Source organism: Meleagris gallopavo, chromosome 4, assembly GCF_905368555.1.
Source record: "Meleagris gallopavo chromosome 4, MGAL_WU_HG_1.1, whole genome shotgun sequence".
Lineage (NCBI taxonomy): Eukaryota > Metazoa > Chordata > Aves > Galliformes > Phasianidae > Meleagris > Meleagris gallopavo.
The window spans coordinates 14,848,446-14,867,593 of record NC_139407.1 but is presented as its reverse complement, the minus strand read 5'-3'; the positions used below and the strand labels follow the sequence as shown (position 1 = coordinate 14,867,593).

Sequence of the window (19,148 nt, the reverse complement as noted above, 5' to 3'; positions counted from 1 at the left end):
ACCCCTTCCAGCTGCACAGGTGAATTGCCTTCACCTGTGCTCCCATGACTGACTCAGTGCTTGCCTCAGGTGATTAATCAGAGGTTCAGGATTCAGTGATTCAGCAGTTCCCATACATTCTTTTATCCTGATCTTCTCAGAAGAGAGAAAGAAGCAGCATAAGATTCTGTAAGGAGGCATTACAGTCTTTTTCAAATGCAAGAAGGCATTTTGTGTTTTTAAGGGTGTGAGAAGGAACATAAGAAGGAAGAATTCTGAAGTCTTCTTTAGTGTCTCCAATGAAGTCCTTGAGTAGAGCGACTGCAGGTTTTATATCACTTTTATTTGCACAATTGGCTGGTGCACCAGTAATTAGAGTAATTGTCTTTGTCTTTGGTTTTCCGCAGCTTGCAACAGCCAGTGCCTGAACTGTGAATCAGCTACGGGCTGTACGTCTTGCAGAGATCCAGCTAAGGTCCTCTTATTTGGAGAATGCCAGTATGAGAGCTGCGCTCAGCAGTATTATCTGGACTTTTCAACCAAGACTTGCAAAGGTGAAAATGTAATGCTGATTTAAAGAAAAAAAATGCGAGTTGCTTGACTAATAATCTGTTATTGCAGCATGATCTGAAGGGTAGCCTGCTTTCAAATATGTGTAGAGGGAGGAGAGTTGTTCAGTGACAGATAACTTGTGAGATTTTTACACTTTTCCTCTTTTTCAGCAGTCATCAGTCATATTTTCCAGCCTTTCAGTGAAAAACAAGATTATTGCAAATCCTTCTCTTGTAAATGATTTAGTAAGTGAGCTGGCAAACTTTTTAATGGTCAGAGCCTGGAATTGATTTAGTCATGGGTCAGCTGAATAATGAGGAAGCTTAGCAGTGTAAATCTGTTTTAGAGTGCTTATAGGGCCTTGTGTACTTACCTGCTTCTTTCTGTCTTATTAAATACTGCGTCACTGAATGACTGCAAAAAATGAATTTTGAGTGATTTAAAAAACACATAGCTTGAAGGATTTCCAAAACTTCCAAGGAGAGTGTTCCATAATGGAAATCAGTGAGGATAACGTGGCTTTATTGTGTGCTACCACTACCATGTGATGATATAATACAGAGGAGTGCTTAGTGTTCATTTCTGACTAGCTCTCTCAATTACCTGAACTAAGTAACATCAACCTTTTAACACTGCAGTTGTTCAAAGGGGTAGCATTATCTAGTGTTGAATGTGTTGGAATGGGGCAGGATGCCTTTTTTGTCTTTGCCATGGACATGCTGTGTGGGCTCATTTCAGTAAGTCTTTGTTTCCCCTCTATTCGTCTTGTCTGTTTGTCTCATTACCTGAATGCATCTGTCATTAATGACTGATAAAGACCCTTTCAGTGCCACCAAGATACGAACAGTAATATTAGCAGCTCCAGTAGCCCTTTGGCACAGGTGTATCTTTGGGACTCTGTTACAGAGACTGAAGGGAAGAGACTTGCAGGGGCATCTGAAGACAGATCTGATCCTGTCTTGATCTGGAGGTTTTCTGTTTTCCAGTCACGTATTTGGACAGTGAGGGGCAACAGTTGCATTTTCTTTTGGTCACAGTCAAATGAAAGGATGAGATTGGTGAAGAGGGCGGATAATTGTGAGCAACAAACACATTGTTTGCAGAGAAGGAGCATTTATACTCACGTGTTAGTCAGGCTTTATGGGCAGGAAGCCTATGCCAGTGATAGCAGGTCTGAATTACAGAATCACAGAATTGTAGGGTTTGGAAGGGACCTCTGGAAATCTAATCCAACCCCCCTGCTAATGTTGAATGAGAGCTGAGTTGACACAAATTTGACATAGCTGGGACATGTTAGGTTCAAGAGAGGAAGAAGAAATATGTATCCTGTGTAGTAAGTGAATCAGTACTAAGCATGTTAGGGGTTTGTTTGTTTATTTGTTTTTAGTATATCTTTAACAGTTTTTATTTTACTAAGTTTACTGTGCTAGGCTGTTTATGTATACAGTGAACTATTCACCTAGAGAGGGCTGTGGACATTTTTTCTTCCAGAGTGTGACTGGAGCTGTAATGCTTGTAAAGGCCCCTTGAGGACCGACTGCCTGCAGTGTATGGAGAGCAGTGTTCTCCACGAAGGAGCTTGTGTGGAACAGTGCCCCACAGCTTTCTACAAGGAGTCGGACACGTGCCAGAGTAAGTTCTTGAGTGTTACCACTTACCACTTATACCAGTGGGTTGCCCTGTTGTCTCCAGCTGATGCACATGGAAGATGTGCTCACATGTCACATCTCTTGCTGCTATCCACCACTTGCATACCATGGAGCTGTGGTGCTTGGGGACTTTACACTATAGTATGGGAAACAATCAGGAAGGGGATTCTGAATTCATTCCTTGCATGTGTTTTTTAGGGTGTGATCAGCATTGCCTTCAGTGTCACCAACCAAATGAGTGCAGCCTTTGTGAAGCTCCATTTTTCCTCTTGGACACTCAGTGTGTTTATAAGTGTAGGAAGGGATATTATGCAGACCACGCACAGCGAAAATGCATAGGTAAGCAAAGTGAGTGCGATGTGATGGAGAGGAACCAAAGTTGTAGGCTGTGTTCTGTGTACTGTGCAAGGCTGAAGTGAAGAGGAAGCACTTCGATGCTGTCTTAGCTCACTGTTGAGATAATGCAGTCAACCTGAGTATTAAATAACAGGCTGCATCTGTGTTTACATATGTCTAATGCTGGAGTAATGAAATACCGTGTAGATACACTGTCCATAGAAGCTCAGTATTAAAAATACATTGTTAGAAAGGTTTCAGTTGTATTTGTGGGTTAGGAAGCTAGGTCATAAATACATATTTGGAGTACTTTTATTCAAATTGATAGAACAGTAACTTAAAAGTATGTGTCTTCCAACTGGAAGATTGTGTCAGGTTCTCTGTAGTCAGTGCAAAATGCTGGTCAAATGAGGAAGGAACTTCTCAACAGCTATTTTATCTAAGCAGTTTGTCCATTCCCTTTGATTTTGTCAAGTTGGTAAGACAGTGATGTTTAGCATCTTGACCTGGAGGACAGCTCTGCACACCAGCATTTGCACTGTTTTAATTGTGTCTCAGGGTTGCATTTTGTGTCTAATTGTATCTAATGCAGCTTGTCCTCATGGATGCTTGGAGTGTGACAGTGACAGTCTTTGCCACCTCTGTGACAGCAACACCTTTCTGAAAAACAAGATTTGTATTTCTGCCTGTGGACAGGGATTCTATGGCAACAAGTGGACCAGAGAGTGTGAAGGTGAGTGTCTTTCCTTATGAGGCATCTAAGCTGGCAGGCTTCTAGCAGATTTCATTGAATCATAAAATGGCTTGGGTTGGAAGGGATCTCAAGGATCACAAAGCTCCAACTCCCTTGTTGCATGCGGGGCTACCCACCTCCATATCTAATACTAGACCAGGCTGCCCAGGTCCCCATCCAATCTGGCCTTGAACACCTCCAGGGACGGGGCATCCACAACCTCTCTGGGCAGCCTGTTCCAGTGCCTGACCACTCTCTCTGTAAAGAACTTCCCCGATATCCAACCTGAATCTTCCTTCATTCAACTTAAAACTGTTTCCCCTTGTCCAACTGTTATCTATCTTTGTAAAGAGTTGAGATTTTAAGACCAGAAGTAATGTGCAGTCAGAGGTGTTTTTGGAACTCAGTTTTGTGCTGTTTTGTGGTGGCTGTTAAAAGCTGGCTGCTACTTTTCTTCAGCATTTTACTTCATAAAATGCAGATGTGCATAATTTTCTTAGTGCTGTCTTTACTTAGAACATAGATTCAGTAATATTTCTTTCTCTTTTTTTGTGTTTTTTTTCTTCTTCTTCTTTTTTTTTTTTTTTTTCACTTTAGTCAGCAGGCATCCTTCAAGCTTCCGTGTAAACAGTACCCTCACAGTAGGGATTGGTGGGATAAAGCTCCTAGACCTCTCCTTACTGGATGTGCGCGATCTGGATGGTGACACAGGACAGCTCTTGTTCCATATTGACAGCACTCCCTCCAATGGCAGGCTAGTGATGGTGGTGAATGGGAAAGAAGTGCAGCTGAGCAAAGGTGACCACTTCAGCTTCAAGGATGTGAAGGAGAATAGAGTCCGCTTTGTGCACAGCAGAGAGAAATCCAGGTATAACTGCATGAACACTTTTTCTAAGCCTTGCCTTAAGAAAATTTATTTATCTTGAAAACAGGTATTCCTTTGTCTGTTGGAAACATTCTTACATTGAAGCACGCTTCCCACTGCTACTAGATATATTTTCATTGTATTTTTGAGATACTGTGCCATAGTGGAAATGGTGGTCCGAAACTTCCCGTAATGATGTAAGGGGTAACGGTAATCCATATGCCTGAATTGTGATGCAGGATTCCGTCTTAAACATAACGGTCTCCTGTGGGTTTAGAACTGGTGTATCATGCTGGTTCTTACAACAGTTCTCTGAAACTGTAAGGAAAATGCTCAAATGTTGTTACTGATTTGCTCTGCAGCATAGCCTGCATTCAGTCATCATAACTTTGCCTACAGCATGAGCCCTGTTAGTGTTCTGGGACAATTAGCAGTGATTAGCATCTGGCAGCGCTCACAGTGCAAGTAGGTTGCAAGAAAGCAGATTTCTCTTGCTGCCAGGCAGTGAGCCAGTCATCCTGCCAAATTTCACACTTGATTTACATCACCATAAAGCCTTCGCCCAGACAGATGCCCACAGAGTTGCTCTAAATTTCTGCCTGTAGATATTAGGGTGTTCTTTGATCACTGATTTCAATAAGATTTTCTGGGTGTCCTTCTGATGTAAGGGTTAGCTCATGTTCACCAGATTGAAGCAGCATTATCAGTTTCTGTATCATGCTCTGTTTTTGTACCTGGTAGTCACAATGAAACATGAAGATTATATCATGAGAAACGTTATGTACAAAGCTCTTGGTGGCCTTATTGAAAAATAAATAAGAAACAAAAGTGCTGAAGAGCGGGAGTTTCTGTTTCAAAGCTGCATAAGTGTCATTTTTCTTTAGCTGAGAATAGCTGACATTTAGAATCAGTACTTAATCCTGGAAGCACCATCCTATGTGGGTACCATTAATTAAAGGGAAATGAGGGTATATTATTTCATAGTTAAAGGTATTCATTACATGTTGAGACTTTTGTTACTCTTCAGGAAAAAGTTCCATAAAACCAGAATTGCAAAACCTTTATCTAAAGCATCTCTTGCTAAGTTAATAATTTTTGCTGAATAGTTAATATTTTAAAATACAAATGATATATTTACTGGGTCCTGTGAGATTACTTCATTTATATTACCTTGTATTTTGGCTTGTTGGGAACTTCTTTAGGAAAGGACAGCTTTCCTTGAGGGTCAGCGATCAGCAGTTCTCCCATTCTGAGGTGATCAACATTCAAGCATTTTCAACACAGGTAATGTAACCAAGCTTGGGAACAACCTCATTTTTTTTTTTTTTTTTTTACCATTTGGAGCCCTGCTTTCTTGCAGTGGTAACAAAGGAGCTGAGCAATACTCAAGCTGGTGTTCAGCTCAGGCAAGTGAGGCTCAACTCTCGTTTTGTTGAGAGGTGGCCAGAGTAATCTGGAAGAACTGGACTTGGGTAAAGTGACTGAAGAAGCTGGCCCATCTAACTTTGCTTGTAGAGTGATCGCACAGAACCATATGTTAGATAGAACCATTATCAGGGAGGGCTAAGGAGTCTCAGCCATTTTAATTATTCTTTGGATCAGCAGATGGTCTACTTCAGTCTCTTACTGCAGGGTGATTGAATGATGATTGATTCTTATGGTAGGGATGCCTTGACAGTAGCTTTTACTTAAATGTTCTCTTGTAGGATAGCTGGGAATTAAATGAACACAGGCTATTTACAGTGTCTCTCTTCAACTGCTCTCCATTTCTAGTCAAGTTGATGGTGCTGCTAAGTGTCCACGTCTCTATTTATTGTTATTTAAAATCTGTAGCATCATTCTGTGGGAGAGCATCACCAGGAGATTCTAAACAGGAAATACATTCATGAATCATTTTCTAAAGCTAGGCTTCTTAAGGCCAGACATGAAGAGGTGTGCAAGTTGCAAATTGTGAGCGCATGACATTGCAGAATGCTGCAGATGTGCTGCAGCTGCCCAGGCATAGTTCCTTGCTGACTGCTGATTGTGGTGGAAGTATGTTCACCATGGGCTGGGCTCACTTGGTAGAGTGGGACCCGTGTTTCCAAGATGACTACAGCCTGCACTAAACTCTTTTTGTCGGAAAAACTGTCAAATTGGAAGCTTGTCAAATAGATGTGAACTGAAGTTGTTGTGGCTACTTGACCTGTTCTTCAGTTATGAAAAGTGCAAATGGTATCATCAACTCTTAAGGTCCATTTACACCTTCAGTGAGGCATTAAGTGGCTTGTTAAAACTTTAACTGGAAATAAATCTTTGTTTGTCTGTTAGTGCAGATTACCTGCTTACAAGCCTGACTCAACATCTATCCTCAGAATGATTGATTTAAGAAATGTATCTCTTCTAATCATTGCTATTGTGGGTGGATTTGTGTCTGGAAGGTGCTTTTCTGTGCTTCATGCTGGTTGTAGTCGGATTGTAACAATAGCCCAAAAATATGGTGAGCTACTTACTTGACCACTACATCTGTACTCTTATGTGTGTGTGTGTGTCCTATTTTAATGTATTTAATGTTCTTTAGGAATTATCCTAAGGAATCTTAGGCATTAAATATATAATTGCATTGCGTTGCTTTTAATCATACTTCATATTAGTCACTCGATAACATATAAATTGTTCTGATTTGACTTCTAGTGTAAGAAAAGCCATGTCTATTGATTCTGTTCTATGTCTATTGAGTCTGGCCAGTGCTGAAATCTTTTCTTAGTCTAATCTCTTGTTCATCTCAGTAGGATATCCACCTAAGTAACAGCTACAGTCACTGCCCCAGAATACCTAAGTGAGGTTCAATAATAGGAATTTTGTCTGTCGATGGTTAATAACCCTCATAAGTTGTAGGCAGGTGAGATGGCAGCAGTTAGTTCTGATGAATGTCCCCAGGTCTTTGACTTTGTCTCTACAGGATCGCCCACCTCCTGAGGCAAGGTGTTACTGATGGCAGATGATGTTTATTGTGATCAATAGAGACTGCAGTTTTGAATATTGTTGATGGTGAAGAACTAGAGAACTAATTTGAATCAGCAGGAATGTGGACTCTAGCTGGTTTTCTTTCTAGCATGCTGTGAGTCTGTGAGGCGTCTTCAAAGAAAAATAGGTAATGGTGATGATGACACCCAGTTTAGCTGTCTTCGAGGTGGATTTAGTTCAAGACAAGTAAAAGTACATCCTTCAGTGTTAGCTGATGAACTTATTTCTGCTTAGAAGTATTAATTGAAGATCTGCCTCTCAGTTTGGCTCACCATCAGAATTCTTTGTTTCCTTTCTTCCCTCTCTGGAGCTCATTTTAGACAGACAGCCTACATATGCACATTGTGGGGGTCCTATTTTCAAGCGTGAGAAAGGTATCTAAGTTATGAAAGCTGTAGGCTCTACATGGGGAAAATGTGATATGTCTCCATCCCCACCCCAGCTCAAAACTTGCTGCTCACATACATGAATCTTTAGCATCTGAGATGTCTGTGTTTCAGGTGGGCCTGCTGACATACGTGTGAAATGTAGCCCTTCCAAAATAGTTCAAGTCCACATTTCCATTTGAATTTCCGTGGGTGGTATTAAAGTTATGTCCCTTGTTTCTTTTCCATGCAGACAGCGAGGGAATACAGTCTCTGGCTGATAACTAAATTGCTTTCGTTATAAATGTCCTGAGTATTTTGCCTTGGTAAGCTTGCTCTGGCATGAGAATCCTAAATCAGTCTAAACTACTAGATATTATTAGATCTTCCTACTGGCTGGGGGGGAGGAGGGAAGGCGGGGAATGGAGAGTGATCCTCTGCTGCTGAGATATAGAAGGCTTCCAGAGACGAACCGAATTCATCTCTTCAACACCACATTTTTCTTTCCAGATTTGGTTAAATCACTAAGGTTTAGCAAACAGCTAAGAGCTGCTTTTGTGTTTCAGGCCCCTTATCTGCTGAGAAATGAGGCTCTCCTTGTCCGCAGAGGGGAAATTGGAACTATAACAGACCTGTTGCTTGATGTGAGAGATGGTGACAATCCTCAGGATGTCATGTTGATGGTTTTAGAGCCTCCACGTCATGGTCAGCTGATCAAACCTCCCAGGGACTCAGCTTCTTCAATCTACATGTTCCACCTCAATGACCTTGCTGGTGGACTGCTACGTTACGCTCATGATGGCTCTGACACCCAGGATGATGCGGTTCTTCTGCAAGTGAACGATGGGTACCACTTCCAGAACATCCTCTTCCACATTAAGATTGCTCCCAAGGTACTTGCTGTGACATAAATCCTTGCAAGCAAATGAGCAAACTGGAGAAATACTGCTAGATCCCTGAGATGTCACTAATCCCATGTCAGCCCATGGTCAGAGACAGGAGAAAGGAGTGGGTTGATTAAAGTTAGCAGGAATTTTTGGTTTGCGGTGGGAATGGTTCAGCTCAGGTTGTGCACCTTCAAAAACTTAAGGTTTGCATTTCAGAGATTTAAAAATTTAAGTATATGTTCTGAAGTTGCAGGTGAGAGTTTTGTCCTGATAAGGGTGGTAAGTTGGAGAAAGAGTGGATGGAGAGAAAGAGGGCTGGTGAGATGGTCAAACTGCTCCCTGGGCTGAAGCAATGGGGACAATGAAGGTGCTACTAGGCTGACAGAGAGAGGGTGTATTTTGGGTACATTGGTGTCTCCTAGGGTCAGACTCCATTGAAACCTCTCATCTGATGCTTCTGTATGGTAAATTCCCAAATGATGGGGCATGGAGACCTATATTCAGTAATCATTAATCAGTATTTAAATTTTTGTTTCTTACTTTTATTGCAGTTCATAGCTGTTAAAAATATATAAAAATACATAAAAATAGCTGTTTGTCTTCTGTATCTGGACATGAAGTGGGACGCTGTATTAAATTTTACAAGGCTTACAGCAGTAAAATTTAGAAACAGTGGTGCTTCATCTGTCTGTTTTTGGAGGAGCTAACGCCAGCCAACAAAACCATTTGTATGATGGAGTCTTAAAAAAATAAATAAATAAAGGTGCTGGAGTTCTTGCAAGCTTTTCAATTCTGGTATTGAGCTTCTGTAATAAAACAGAAGGGGAAAAAAACAAACAAACAAAAACCACTTTACTTAGTCAACGTGGAACACTTTTCACAGTCTTCTTTATATATGGATCTGAGAATTACATAATCTTTGTGTGCTTCCACTCCATAAAAAGAAGTTAAGAGGAAATTCTATTATCCTTCTTTTACCCTCTGCCGTATTCGATGTCTTTTGCAGTGCTTTGGGCATGAAAATCTTGAGGAGAGTTTGCAAGCTGTACTTATGCCCATGTGTAGTTACACTTACTTACACACAAGGAAGGAGTGATCCCATTTGGACCCTGAGAGTGCTCCTAAATCTGAAATGTAGTAGTTAATGGTAATTAGTGACATGATCTGCCTGCAAATCAAAAAGGATTGTTTATGAGGCTGATACTGAGTTTTTAGAGTCACAGAATAAGAGCAGACCCACCGATGGTTTCTTTACCCTTGTGTGGCCCTGAGCAGTCAAGATCAGAAGAACTATAAAATACTTGGACACCACTCTGTTGTTTGTAACTTTGTTGTTTTATTTCCGATTGATTAAGCAGGTTCTTGTTGTAAGTGCCAGTGAGGGTGAATCGCTGTGTTACGGTTTCTCCCATTAGCTGATTTTGTGCTCCCTTGTCTCTCATTATCTTTCCAAGTCTCTACGTGCAGTGCTTAACTACAGAGGGGAATTAAGGTGGTGACAGAGGTGAGAGTGGAACAGCTTTTAGCATGAGAGTAGAGCTGGCAGACACCCAGCTTCTGCCTCATCCTAATTACCATCTTTGTGAAGTAGCCTTGGGAGCTGAACTGGATGCAGGGTTTCTTTCTGAAAATATATTGTTGAGACAAGCCTGCAAAGACCCTTTTCTCTGTCCTTGATTTACATCTAGAGATTGCTGAAGAGCCTGGTAGAACCCTGGCTGGAGGAGTGGGAGTTTGAGGGGTGGTTTTTAAACCAAGCTACTTATCAAAGTACATGAAGCTTTTTATAATGTATTGCTGGATGGTTTTATTTAATAAGTCCTGTTGTGAAAGGACATGTCTAGGATTCCTATTTGATAGGCTCAGACAGTATAATTTTCAGACATTAATCCACTGTGGTAAAAGTGCGAAAACATGAAAGCATGACAGAACCTTCTAAGTATTATGAATTAGAGGGTTGTGTCTGTTCACAAGGGGTGCCTAGTCTTCTGCAAGGTGTTTGGTTGTTTTTTTAGTCCCTTTGGTTGCTAACAGCTTTCTTTTCACTATTTACCCCTGTTGAAACACTTAATTTGACCTACTGCGGTCCGAATAGCCAGCCTCTGTTCTGAGAACTCTTAATAATGACTTGCTCTGCTGTATGTTTCTGTTGATGTTCTTTAATAATTACAGTTTCTGTGAAGTTAATTTGAGGCCTGCGGGTGCTCCATTTCTGGCAGAGAACCACCAGTGGTGCTCCCGTGGAGTATTGTGAGCCTGTGTCCTAGAAAATATGATCACAGGCTGTGTATTGTAAGTCAGATGAGGTCAGACCAACTCACATGTGATATGCCTATTTCTATTGGGTACGGATGCCTTTTCTTCCTAAGAGGTTGGCATGAATGGAGGAAAAGGACAAGACATAGTTGATTCTGGAGTGTGTGTTAGGTCATATTGAATGGGCAGGTTGTTTCCATTCACTTCATAAAACCTGAGGTCTTCACAGTGTGCAAGATCTACTAAATCTTAGCTGCTTCTGCAGTTGCACTGCTAATTGCAGTCACTGCCAGGTGCAGTGGCTTAGTGTACACACCTGCAAAGACTGAACTCAAAGACTTGACTAGTCCTTGGACCACTCTAAGAGTTTCAGGTAGGCAGTCTAGCTCATTTGCAGTGTGCTGCATCTTACCTTCCCTGGGGCAAGTAGCATGGGTCAGGAAGGATGTTGGCCTCTGCCAGCTCTCTGAAAGTGCTTTTCTTGAGCAGTAACTTCATTCATACTCTTAATTAATTGTGTCCTAAGGCACCAGTACAAAAAAAAACATAACTTGCGTATGTTGGCAGGGTTCTTTTGACTGGCACTCGGTCTGGCTTATTTTCAGTTGTTTTCTAAAAAGATAAAGCAGCCGTTATGCTGCGAAGCTGTTGACCTGATACAATTCAATATCATGTGGCATTTAAAAATTAATCCTTCAAAATAAGCACAAACTAAATGGATGAAAAATGCTTGGCAGACAAATGTCAAAATGGAGCTGTGAGATCGTCCTTTAATGTTGTAATTTTTCATATAAGTTTTTTAAGCCTTTCGAGTGTCTCCATTGCAGTTTTGGAAGAAAATAATAGTGAGGTTTTTCATCAGTTCTTTTGGGTCACGCATTATTATGCGGGACAGCGATGAGGAGGAAGATGATCACTTAAATGAAGCTGCCAGATTTTGATTGATTATGCAGTTCAGCACAACCAGTTTCAAGGTGAATTCTGAGAAATCAAGAGCAGAAGTCACGCTTCAAATGTGCAAGGGAGTTCATAAGAGCCATGGCACTGAAGTGGATACAGATTTTGGTGGGCTGTCCAACAGAGCATGAGCTAACAAAGTTATGTAGAGCTCCAAAGGGCTTTAATATAGCCTTTGAATGCCGGAGTAGGGGTTAGTGAAATATGTTAGTCAGGAAACTATGACTGCATCCAGTCCTGACATAAGGATTTCAAAAATGAAGGAATATTGGATAAAAAATGATTTGGCAAAAAGCTGCAAGAATGATCCCCATTTTCTTTTAGAAAAGCATGGGGTTGATTTTGAATCTGTTTTTTCTCATGATAACAGGGATGTGTGTGAGGATACTGGAGGTGCCATAGAGAAATTTTTCTGTTTGTTCTATAAGCACAGTGTCTATTTTTAGAAATAAAATAAGGAGAGGTGAGAGAAAGTGGCCATTAAGGTGTCGGATACTTTTCAAGTGCCCATTGGATACTGGACACATTTTTTTTCAATGATGATGATAATGAATTTTCCACTGTGACAAGGAGATAAATTCTGTCAAGATGTGTCAGAAGGAGAGAGAATGAGGATGGCAGTACAAGACAAAATTATGGAGGGAGGCTGAAATTGGGAAGGTCCAGAGTAGGATACAGGAAATGAAAAACGCTTTAGAGCAAGATCAGTCCTGCAGGGTTAGAATTGGGTCCAAGGCATACAGGTGAAAAATGCACATCCATTTCTTGAACAGACAAGAATGTCTAAATGACAAGAATGTCTTGAACAGGGTTGAATGTCTAAAAAGCTACAAAATAATTGCTGTTCTTTTCACTTTAAATCTGTTTCCACTAGTGCAGTATTGGTGACGTTCAGCTAAGTCTCTATGCACTGTCCCCTTCACATGCAGAGTTACAGAAGCCCTCGGCTGGTGACAAATTCCCTGGTCTGGGTGCCCCAAGGAGGCATGCTGCAGATCTCCAAGACAATTCTGCACGCTGAGGTACCTGGAGCTCGTGACTCTGAGATAACCTACAACATCAAGGACCAACCAAGACATGGTGAATTTCTCTGGAGTTTTATTGTCAAAAAGCAGCTGTGGAGTGTGTTGCTCTTCACCCTGCACGTGTCCAAGTCTCCAATTGCTAAATGAAAGTACAGTGTTCAGGTTACTTGTGGGGAAGAGAATGTTCTTCACAGACATACCAGAGTTGATCCTTCATTGGCATTTTCCCAAAACCAGTTGCATTTGAGGGAATATTTCTTTGTAATACTATGCTGAATAAGTGCTACTAACCTCTGTTTCCAGTTCAGATGTAATGCAAAGTAGTGAAGCACTATGATTCTGTCTAGTAACCTGCCTGTCTGTGTTTCTCTAAGAGTAGTGAAATCTTGGTAAATTTAGAGCCTTGTGAGAGCTGAGTCTCTCTCTCTGCCAGAAGATAATATCCCATAACTTAAGTCTAGGTAAAGAGCAGCATAAAGTAGTATCTATCTCTAGAAACAGTTGAGCAAAAGTTTACGTTGAAGAATTGGAGAGCTCCCTAAACTTCATTACATCTGAATTAATTTCTACTGATGGAATACAGGTTATTGGCTCAAACACAAGTTGGTGACATTTGCTTCCATGTATAATTATTGTCCCCAAATTCCTTGTGAGAGGCTTTTGTCTCTCTGGGTAATGGCTTTCACGAGCATCCCCCTACTTAGGACTGCAACTTTCAGAGTATCCTCTGTACTTCTGCTAAGGAGTGGGGAAGGTGCTAACATTTGTGACTGAGATAGAAGTTCAGAGAATCAGCGTAGAAAGGAGAAGGCATCATATGCAGTGGGAAAGGAAATGTAAACAGAAAAAGAGAAATGACGTTTTCCCCGTCACTATCACTGTTTTCTTCATTAGGACCATGTCTATAAGTAATACTTGTACTTTTATGAAATGCTATTGTTGACTTTAACCTGTTGAGCTGAATGAAATTAGAGGGTCACGCTAGCAATGTAAGTGCTGTGGTTTTACCTTTTGCTGTTAGGATAGGCCGGTTTCTTTAACAGCTGCCAGTGCCTGTTGGAGACATACGTTATGTTAATTTTTGCAATTTAGAAGAGAAACAATTAATTTGTATTCTCTTCTGCTGCTGACATACTCTCTTTTCATTTTTAATAAGCATTTAAATGAAAACAAGAATTTTCCCCCAAGGAGTTCGTCTCCTGCCACCTAACCCTAACCAAAATTTATAATCTTGAATTTGTATCACCATAATTATCTCTACTGCAATTAATTGCAGTAACACAAATGAGTTTGTAGCTTCAAGTGAGGAATGTGCAGTGGAAATTCATGATCTTCAAAGTTTCATATAAAATATTATTTCATAGAATGAGAGGAAAAAATCAGTAATGTAGAAAATGAATTCTTAATTAAGGAAGGCTTTTGTGTCTATCTTAGTATTTGACTAATAGAAAAAATATTCATACCTGTACAAAATTTGGGATGTAAACCCACTTTAGAATTAACCTCCATATTTCTGTAGACAATGGTGTGGACAAAGAATGCTTGTCCTTTATTTCAAGACCCTGAAACCCAACAGAAAGGGTGTAATTAGGGAAGGAAGTTCCCTGTCCAGATCCCCTCCATTTGCAGGGGTTGACAGGTTCTCTACGGCTGCTTTTCAGTAAACAGTTGATCTTTCTAAGGATCTGTTTATGCTGAACCTAATTTTGTCCCTAGAAATGGAACTGCTATCTTCTCTGTCTCTTCTCCCAGCACAGAGGATCCTTAATATAGCTCTGTAACTTGGAAAAAAAAAAAAAAAAAAAAAAAAAAAATTCTCTTCTTAGAGCAGGTATTGTTAAACCATAAACTGCTGTGTGCGGTATACATTCTTAGAGGATGAAATGGTTTTAAACTAAGGCAGGGGAGGTTTAGGTTAGGTATTAGGAGGAAGTTTTTCACCCAGAGGGTGGTGATGCACTGGAACAGGGTGCCCAAGGAGGCTGTGGATGCCCCATCCCTGGAGGCAGGCTGGATATGGCCCTGGGCAACCTGGTCTGATGGTTGGCGACCATGCACAAAGCAGGGGGTTGAAACTAGATGATCATTGGGTCCTTTTCAACCCTGGCCATCCTATGATTCCTGATATATTCCAAGAAATTGCCTGAGTGTACACAAGCTGTACAATCCTGTGTGTAACCTATCAACAGATAGCTTTCTGTTTAAAAATAGTTTGATTCCAATGAAATGAAGTTTGTAAACTATGTAAGCAAACAAAAGAGCTTTTCTTTCTGATTGAATTAAATATTAATTTATAAGACACACACAGGCATGCTTAAAGCTGCTGTATGTTCTGATTGTTTCTTCTTTTACTTTGGGAGGGGTGATGCAGGCCCTAACACCTTTGGAGATTTGATTAGCATCTCTAGAAACGGTGCATGATATTCAAGGGTTGAATTCCCATGCACCAAAAGCATCAGCTTGGGAAAGTAGTTCGGGCAGTGGATTTCACTGGGAAGGGAATATTAGCATAGAGTTTGATTATAAAGTGGAAGTATATTATTTCAGTTTGAATTATTTTTTTACTGTGTGGTTTTACTGAGTGGTTTTGGGAAATGAACTGAGAGAGCTTATGATGAGTATTTTGCATAACAGAATGATTAAAGCTGTAAGGAAGGTGATTTATAATAAAGACAGCTTCTGAATTAGTAGCCATGAGGGATACTTTCTAAGATGAGTAAAGAAGAACAATACTCAAGTAAAAAGTTATCCGGAGCAGATAAGTTGTATATAAGCAAGAATAGTAAAGACTGGGGAAACATACACTTTTTCATAGATTGTGCTAACTCCCAGACAATTAAGTTGTGTTGTAGAACAGAAAAATACACCATGTATTTGGATCATATAGCTCTTTGTCAGGTTTTTATTTCACTTATATAAGTAGTTTGTAAAAGCATTCATGTTTTGTGTGGCTCAGTGAAACTGATGACCATGGTTTCAATGCTCTTCTTCTGGCACACAGCACTTTTGATTAATTGTATTTAAATAATGTTTTTAGATTAAAGTCGTTGGAATTTCAGTGGCGACATCAAAATCTTTGTAGGTATACGTGAGGAAAGCTGATAAGCAATGGGATGTTCCCCCATCCTGCACACCTCTTACATCTGCTGTGGTGCCAGTGACCTTCAGCCCAGTTGAGAACTTGTTTCTCAATACAGAAATCAGAAATGAGCAGAATTTTACGGATACAGAAGCTACACACCAGAGCATATAGACTTTCTGTACAGCCTATGATACAGAGGTTTTTTTTCACTGTGTTGGTTCAGGAGCTCTACAATTGAATTTTTCTGTTCAGAGAAGTCTGTCGAGGATACTTTTTGGCATAATAAGTACCAAAAAGAGTTAGAAAAAAAATCTGACCTTGAAAAAATTAGTATGCTGTATTCTGATGCTTAAGTTATATCCTTGAGGGGGAAGATGGATACTGTGCTGCAATGCTTTTTAACCCTGATTGTGTCTTGCTTGTCTTGTCCCTTCACAGGAGCTCTAAGAAGTGTTTTTCTGCTCAGTTTATCAGACAGGCAGATCTCAAGGTTGACGTGTGTTGGTCATTGAGCAGAAATACACTTGAGAAGTGTGAACTTGCAGATCCTGTTCTTTGCTTGGCCATGTATTTCTCCGTGTCCTTGCACAAACTGTTTAACCTGCCTTTTGCTAAGACAGTAAATAAAATTTCCTTGTATAACCTCAATGTTGGAAGGTTCATTAGCGATTTTTAGGAGCTTTATTGCAGTATCTTTTCATCACTCTAGATGGAAAAAAATGTAGAGTTGGTGGGCATTTACCTTTGGTTGCTTGTTAATTGGTGAAAGGGCATCATCATCTTGTTTTCTCATGAGTTGTGCCCCGATTGTTTATCTTTGCTTTCCCAGGTGAAGTTGTGCTTCTGGTCCCAATGCCAGCAGATGGCCCAGCAGAGTCATGGCAGCTTTTGCCTGATGGAAGAGCAGCCTCACCTACAACCTCTTTTACCCAGCAGGACATCAACAATGGCATTGTGTGGTACAGGCACTCTGGAACTCAAGTGGAGAGTGACTCCTTCCATTTTCAGGTACTTCTCGTCTTATTCACAGAGAAGTTCTGTGGGCATTTTCATGCTTACATACAGGCTTATGTGTATGTAGGTGTGTGGTGTTGGTGAATGAATGTGCATGAGTTTATGTACCAGGATGGATACACTTCATTACTGTATTCCCATCCTTCTTTGTAATGTGATGTCTCCCATCTCCCAGCTTTCTTTGAGATGAGGCTAATCCCATAGGAGGAGGGAGAAGCAGGGATGTGGTTTCAAATAGCCACGTGTTTGGCTGCCCTTGGGATCTTTTGGCTGGGTAACAAATCTGCACGAGGAGATGCTTGCAGAAGTCTTCTAGCCCATGCTCTCCTAGGATATTCCTTAAGTCCAGACCTTTGTGAAAAGGCTTCTGCATGCGAGCTATCTTACTGTAGCTCATATCTTGGCAGTTTTTATGTTGGGCTATTTGCATGTCAAGCAGTAGGTTTGACTCCTTGGTACCATACGGTAATTACAGCACCCTTTCCTAAAACCTATAATATTTGCTCTGGGTGCAACCCTCCTGATTTCTGCAGTGGTTCAGTTAATCATTAATTTTTGCCCTCCAGTAATTCCTCTTGCAAGCAGACAAAAAGATATAAATATTCTCCAGCAGATGTAACAATAAAGTAAGTCCCACCTCCCCACAGTTTTAATGGCCAAAAAAAATCTTTAAATTGGTCCTTTCTGTTTGTGTGGAAGATTTAACAATATCCCATAATACCCAGCCAACATAAACACTTGTATGCAGTATTTTTTACATCTGGTTTAAAACTCAGAAGGTGTTGCTGTAGCACTGGAGAGGCAATTAAGGTAATTTCTAAAGTAATTAACATAAGTGATAATGAGGAATTTGTGAGTGTCGATGTTGAACAAGCTAATCTGTAGCTTAATTGCCATGTTCTTCTTACAGAGTATGCATTTTGCATGAGCTAAATGATTGATTTTAGGGTCTTGAAATGGTAGCAGTAATTGTACAGACTGCCATACTAAGTAAGAAAGGAAGCTGTGGTTACCTGGGTGACATCAGGAGGCGGTAACACATTTGAGCGTTAGGCTATGGATTGGGGCAGCTCAGATGAAGCTGACATGTTGTTTTCATCAGTATTTTGATAGTCAATGTTCAGATGACAGGAACTCAGAAGAGGTCCAGCAGATGGTTAAAATAACTGCTTTCAAGCGAGCAGAGCATTTTCAAGCATTTTCTTGAAATTGTGAGCTGAGGTCTATTCTGACTCACAGAGGGCTCTGTTGAAATCAAGCGTGGGCTTCCATACCTGCTGACAGATAAATCTGTAACAGAGGCACTTGCCTCCCAGGGTTGCTGTGAAAACTTATGGGCGTATCCCTACGGAACAGGGTTTTGGTTCTTTGAATTTTTACAAATGTAGTATGATTTGCTTCATACGTTGTCACTGTGAGTTTGTTATGGTAAGGTAGATGCAGTTGACTTAATTTTGGTGTTGGAGTGGCATCTGAGAAATCTTTATGGGTCTTTCTGAAACATGAGCACAGACTGTCTTGGAAGATGTTGGGATCACAGGGAGTCACTGTTAAGGCGGTGCCATTGTTGGAAAACCAGCACAGTGGGTTGTCATTTTGGGTGTGGAAGGACGGTTTAAAAGTGCATTATGTTTGTTTTCTGTTCTCGTGATGAAGAGTTCCACTAAAATACACAGCCAGCTGAAGTAAAACCTGGCAAAATGGAAGAAGTGTCCAGCACAGGCAGGAATGAGCAAGTGGGGGGTAGAGAACTTGTGAACAGACTGTAGAGGCAATAACGGAGAAACTGATTCTTATTTAAAAGCCTTAGTTCCCTGCAGCGCTGGGTTGGTACGCCATGGAGCAATTTATGTCTTTGCCTTCATAGATCTGCAGAAGAGGAGAAGAAAATTAAGAAACTTATCTAGAAATGCAGTCATGTCCTCCGACAGGTTTCCATTCATCTGATCTTCCTTTTGCAGGTGTCCAGCTCTGTCAGTCCCCAAGCTAGCTTGGAAAGCCACATGTTCAACGTTGCTGTGCTCCCGCAGACACCCAGAGCACCTCAGCTTTCCCTTGGCTCCTCTTTGCACATGGCTGTAAGTGTCTGACACCACTGACTGCTGTTTTCCATGTTCATTACTGATCCAAGGGATCAGACGTATGTACCACATAGATAATGAGGGTAGAAATGGGAGGAAAACAAACAAACAAAAAGCTAGATAGGCTAAAAGTGGAAATGATTGGGGAAAAAAAAATACCAAAAAACAAGTTGAAAAATTCAGTGTTAGAAGCAACGAATTTATAAACTTGAAAGGAGAGGGAAAAGATAAACTATTTTAAATATTTTTATTGAATTCTTAGCATTTTCAAAATACCATTTCCTGAGAAGCCTTTAGGAGTAGGAAGAGTGAAGAAACTGTTTATAGAGACTGCAATGAATAGATCTTGCCAGTAATTCCA

General features: G+C 40.7%; 1 protein-coding gene across 1 annotated transcript in view; it reads left to right on the top strand.

The window, feature by feature from the left end:
- FRAS1 (Fraser extracellular matrix complex subunit 1) overlaps positions 1-19,148 on the top strand; it is a 167,594-nt gene that overhangs the window by 106,055 nt on the left and 42,391 nt on the right. The window contains exons 23-32 of the mRNA XM_085221937.1: positions 387-533; positions 2,023-2,163; positions 2,379-2,519; positions 3,109-3,249; positions 3,847-4,117; positions 5,317-5,398; positions 8,052-8,378; positions 12,515-12,665; positions 16,522-16,700; positions 18,668-18,784. Coding sequence (XP_085078063.1) covers positions 387-533; positions 2,023-2,163; positions 2,379-2,519; positions 3,109-3,249; positions 3,847-4,117; positions 5,317-5,398; positions 8,052-8,378; positions 12,515-12,665; positions 16,522-16,700; positions 18,668-18,784 — 1,697 coding nt within the window. The remainder of the gene's footprint in view (positions 1-386; positions 534-2,022; positions 2,164-2,378; positions 2,520-3,108; positions 3,250-3,846; positions 4,118-5,316; positions 5,399-8,051; positions 8,379-12,514; positions 12,666-16,521; positions 16,701-18,667; positions 18,785-19,148) is intronic.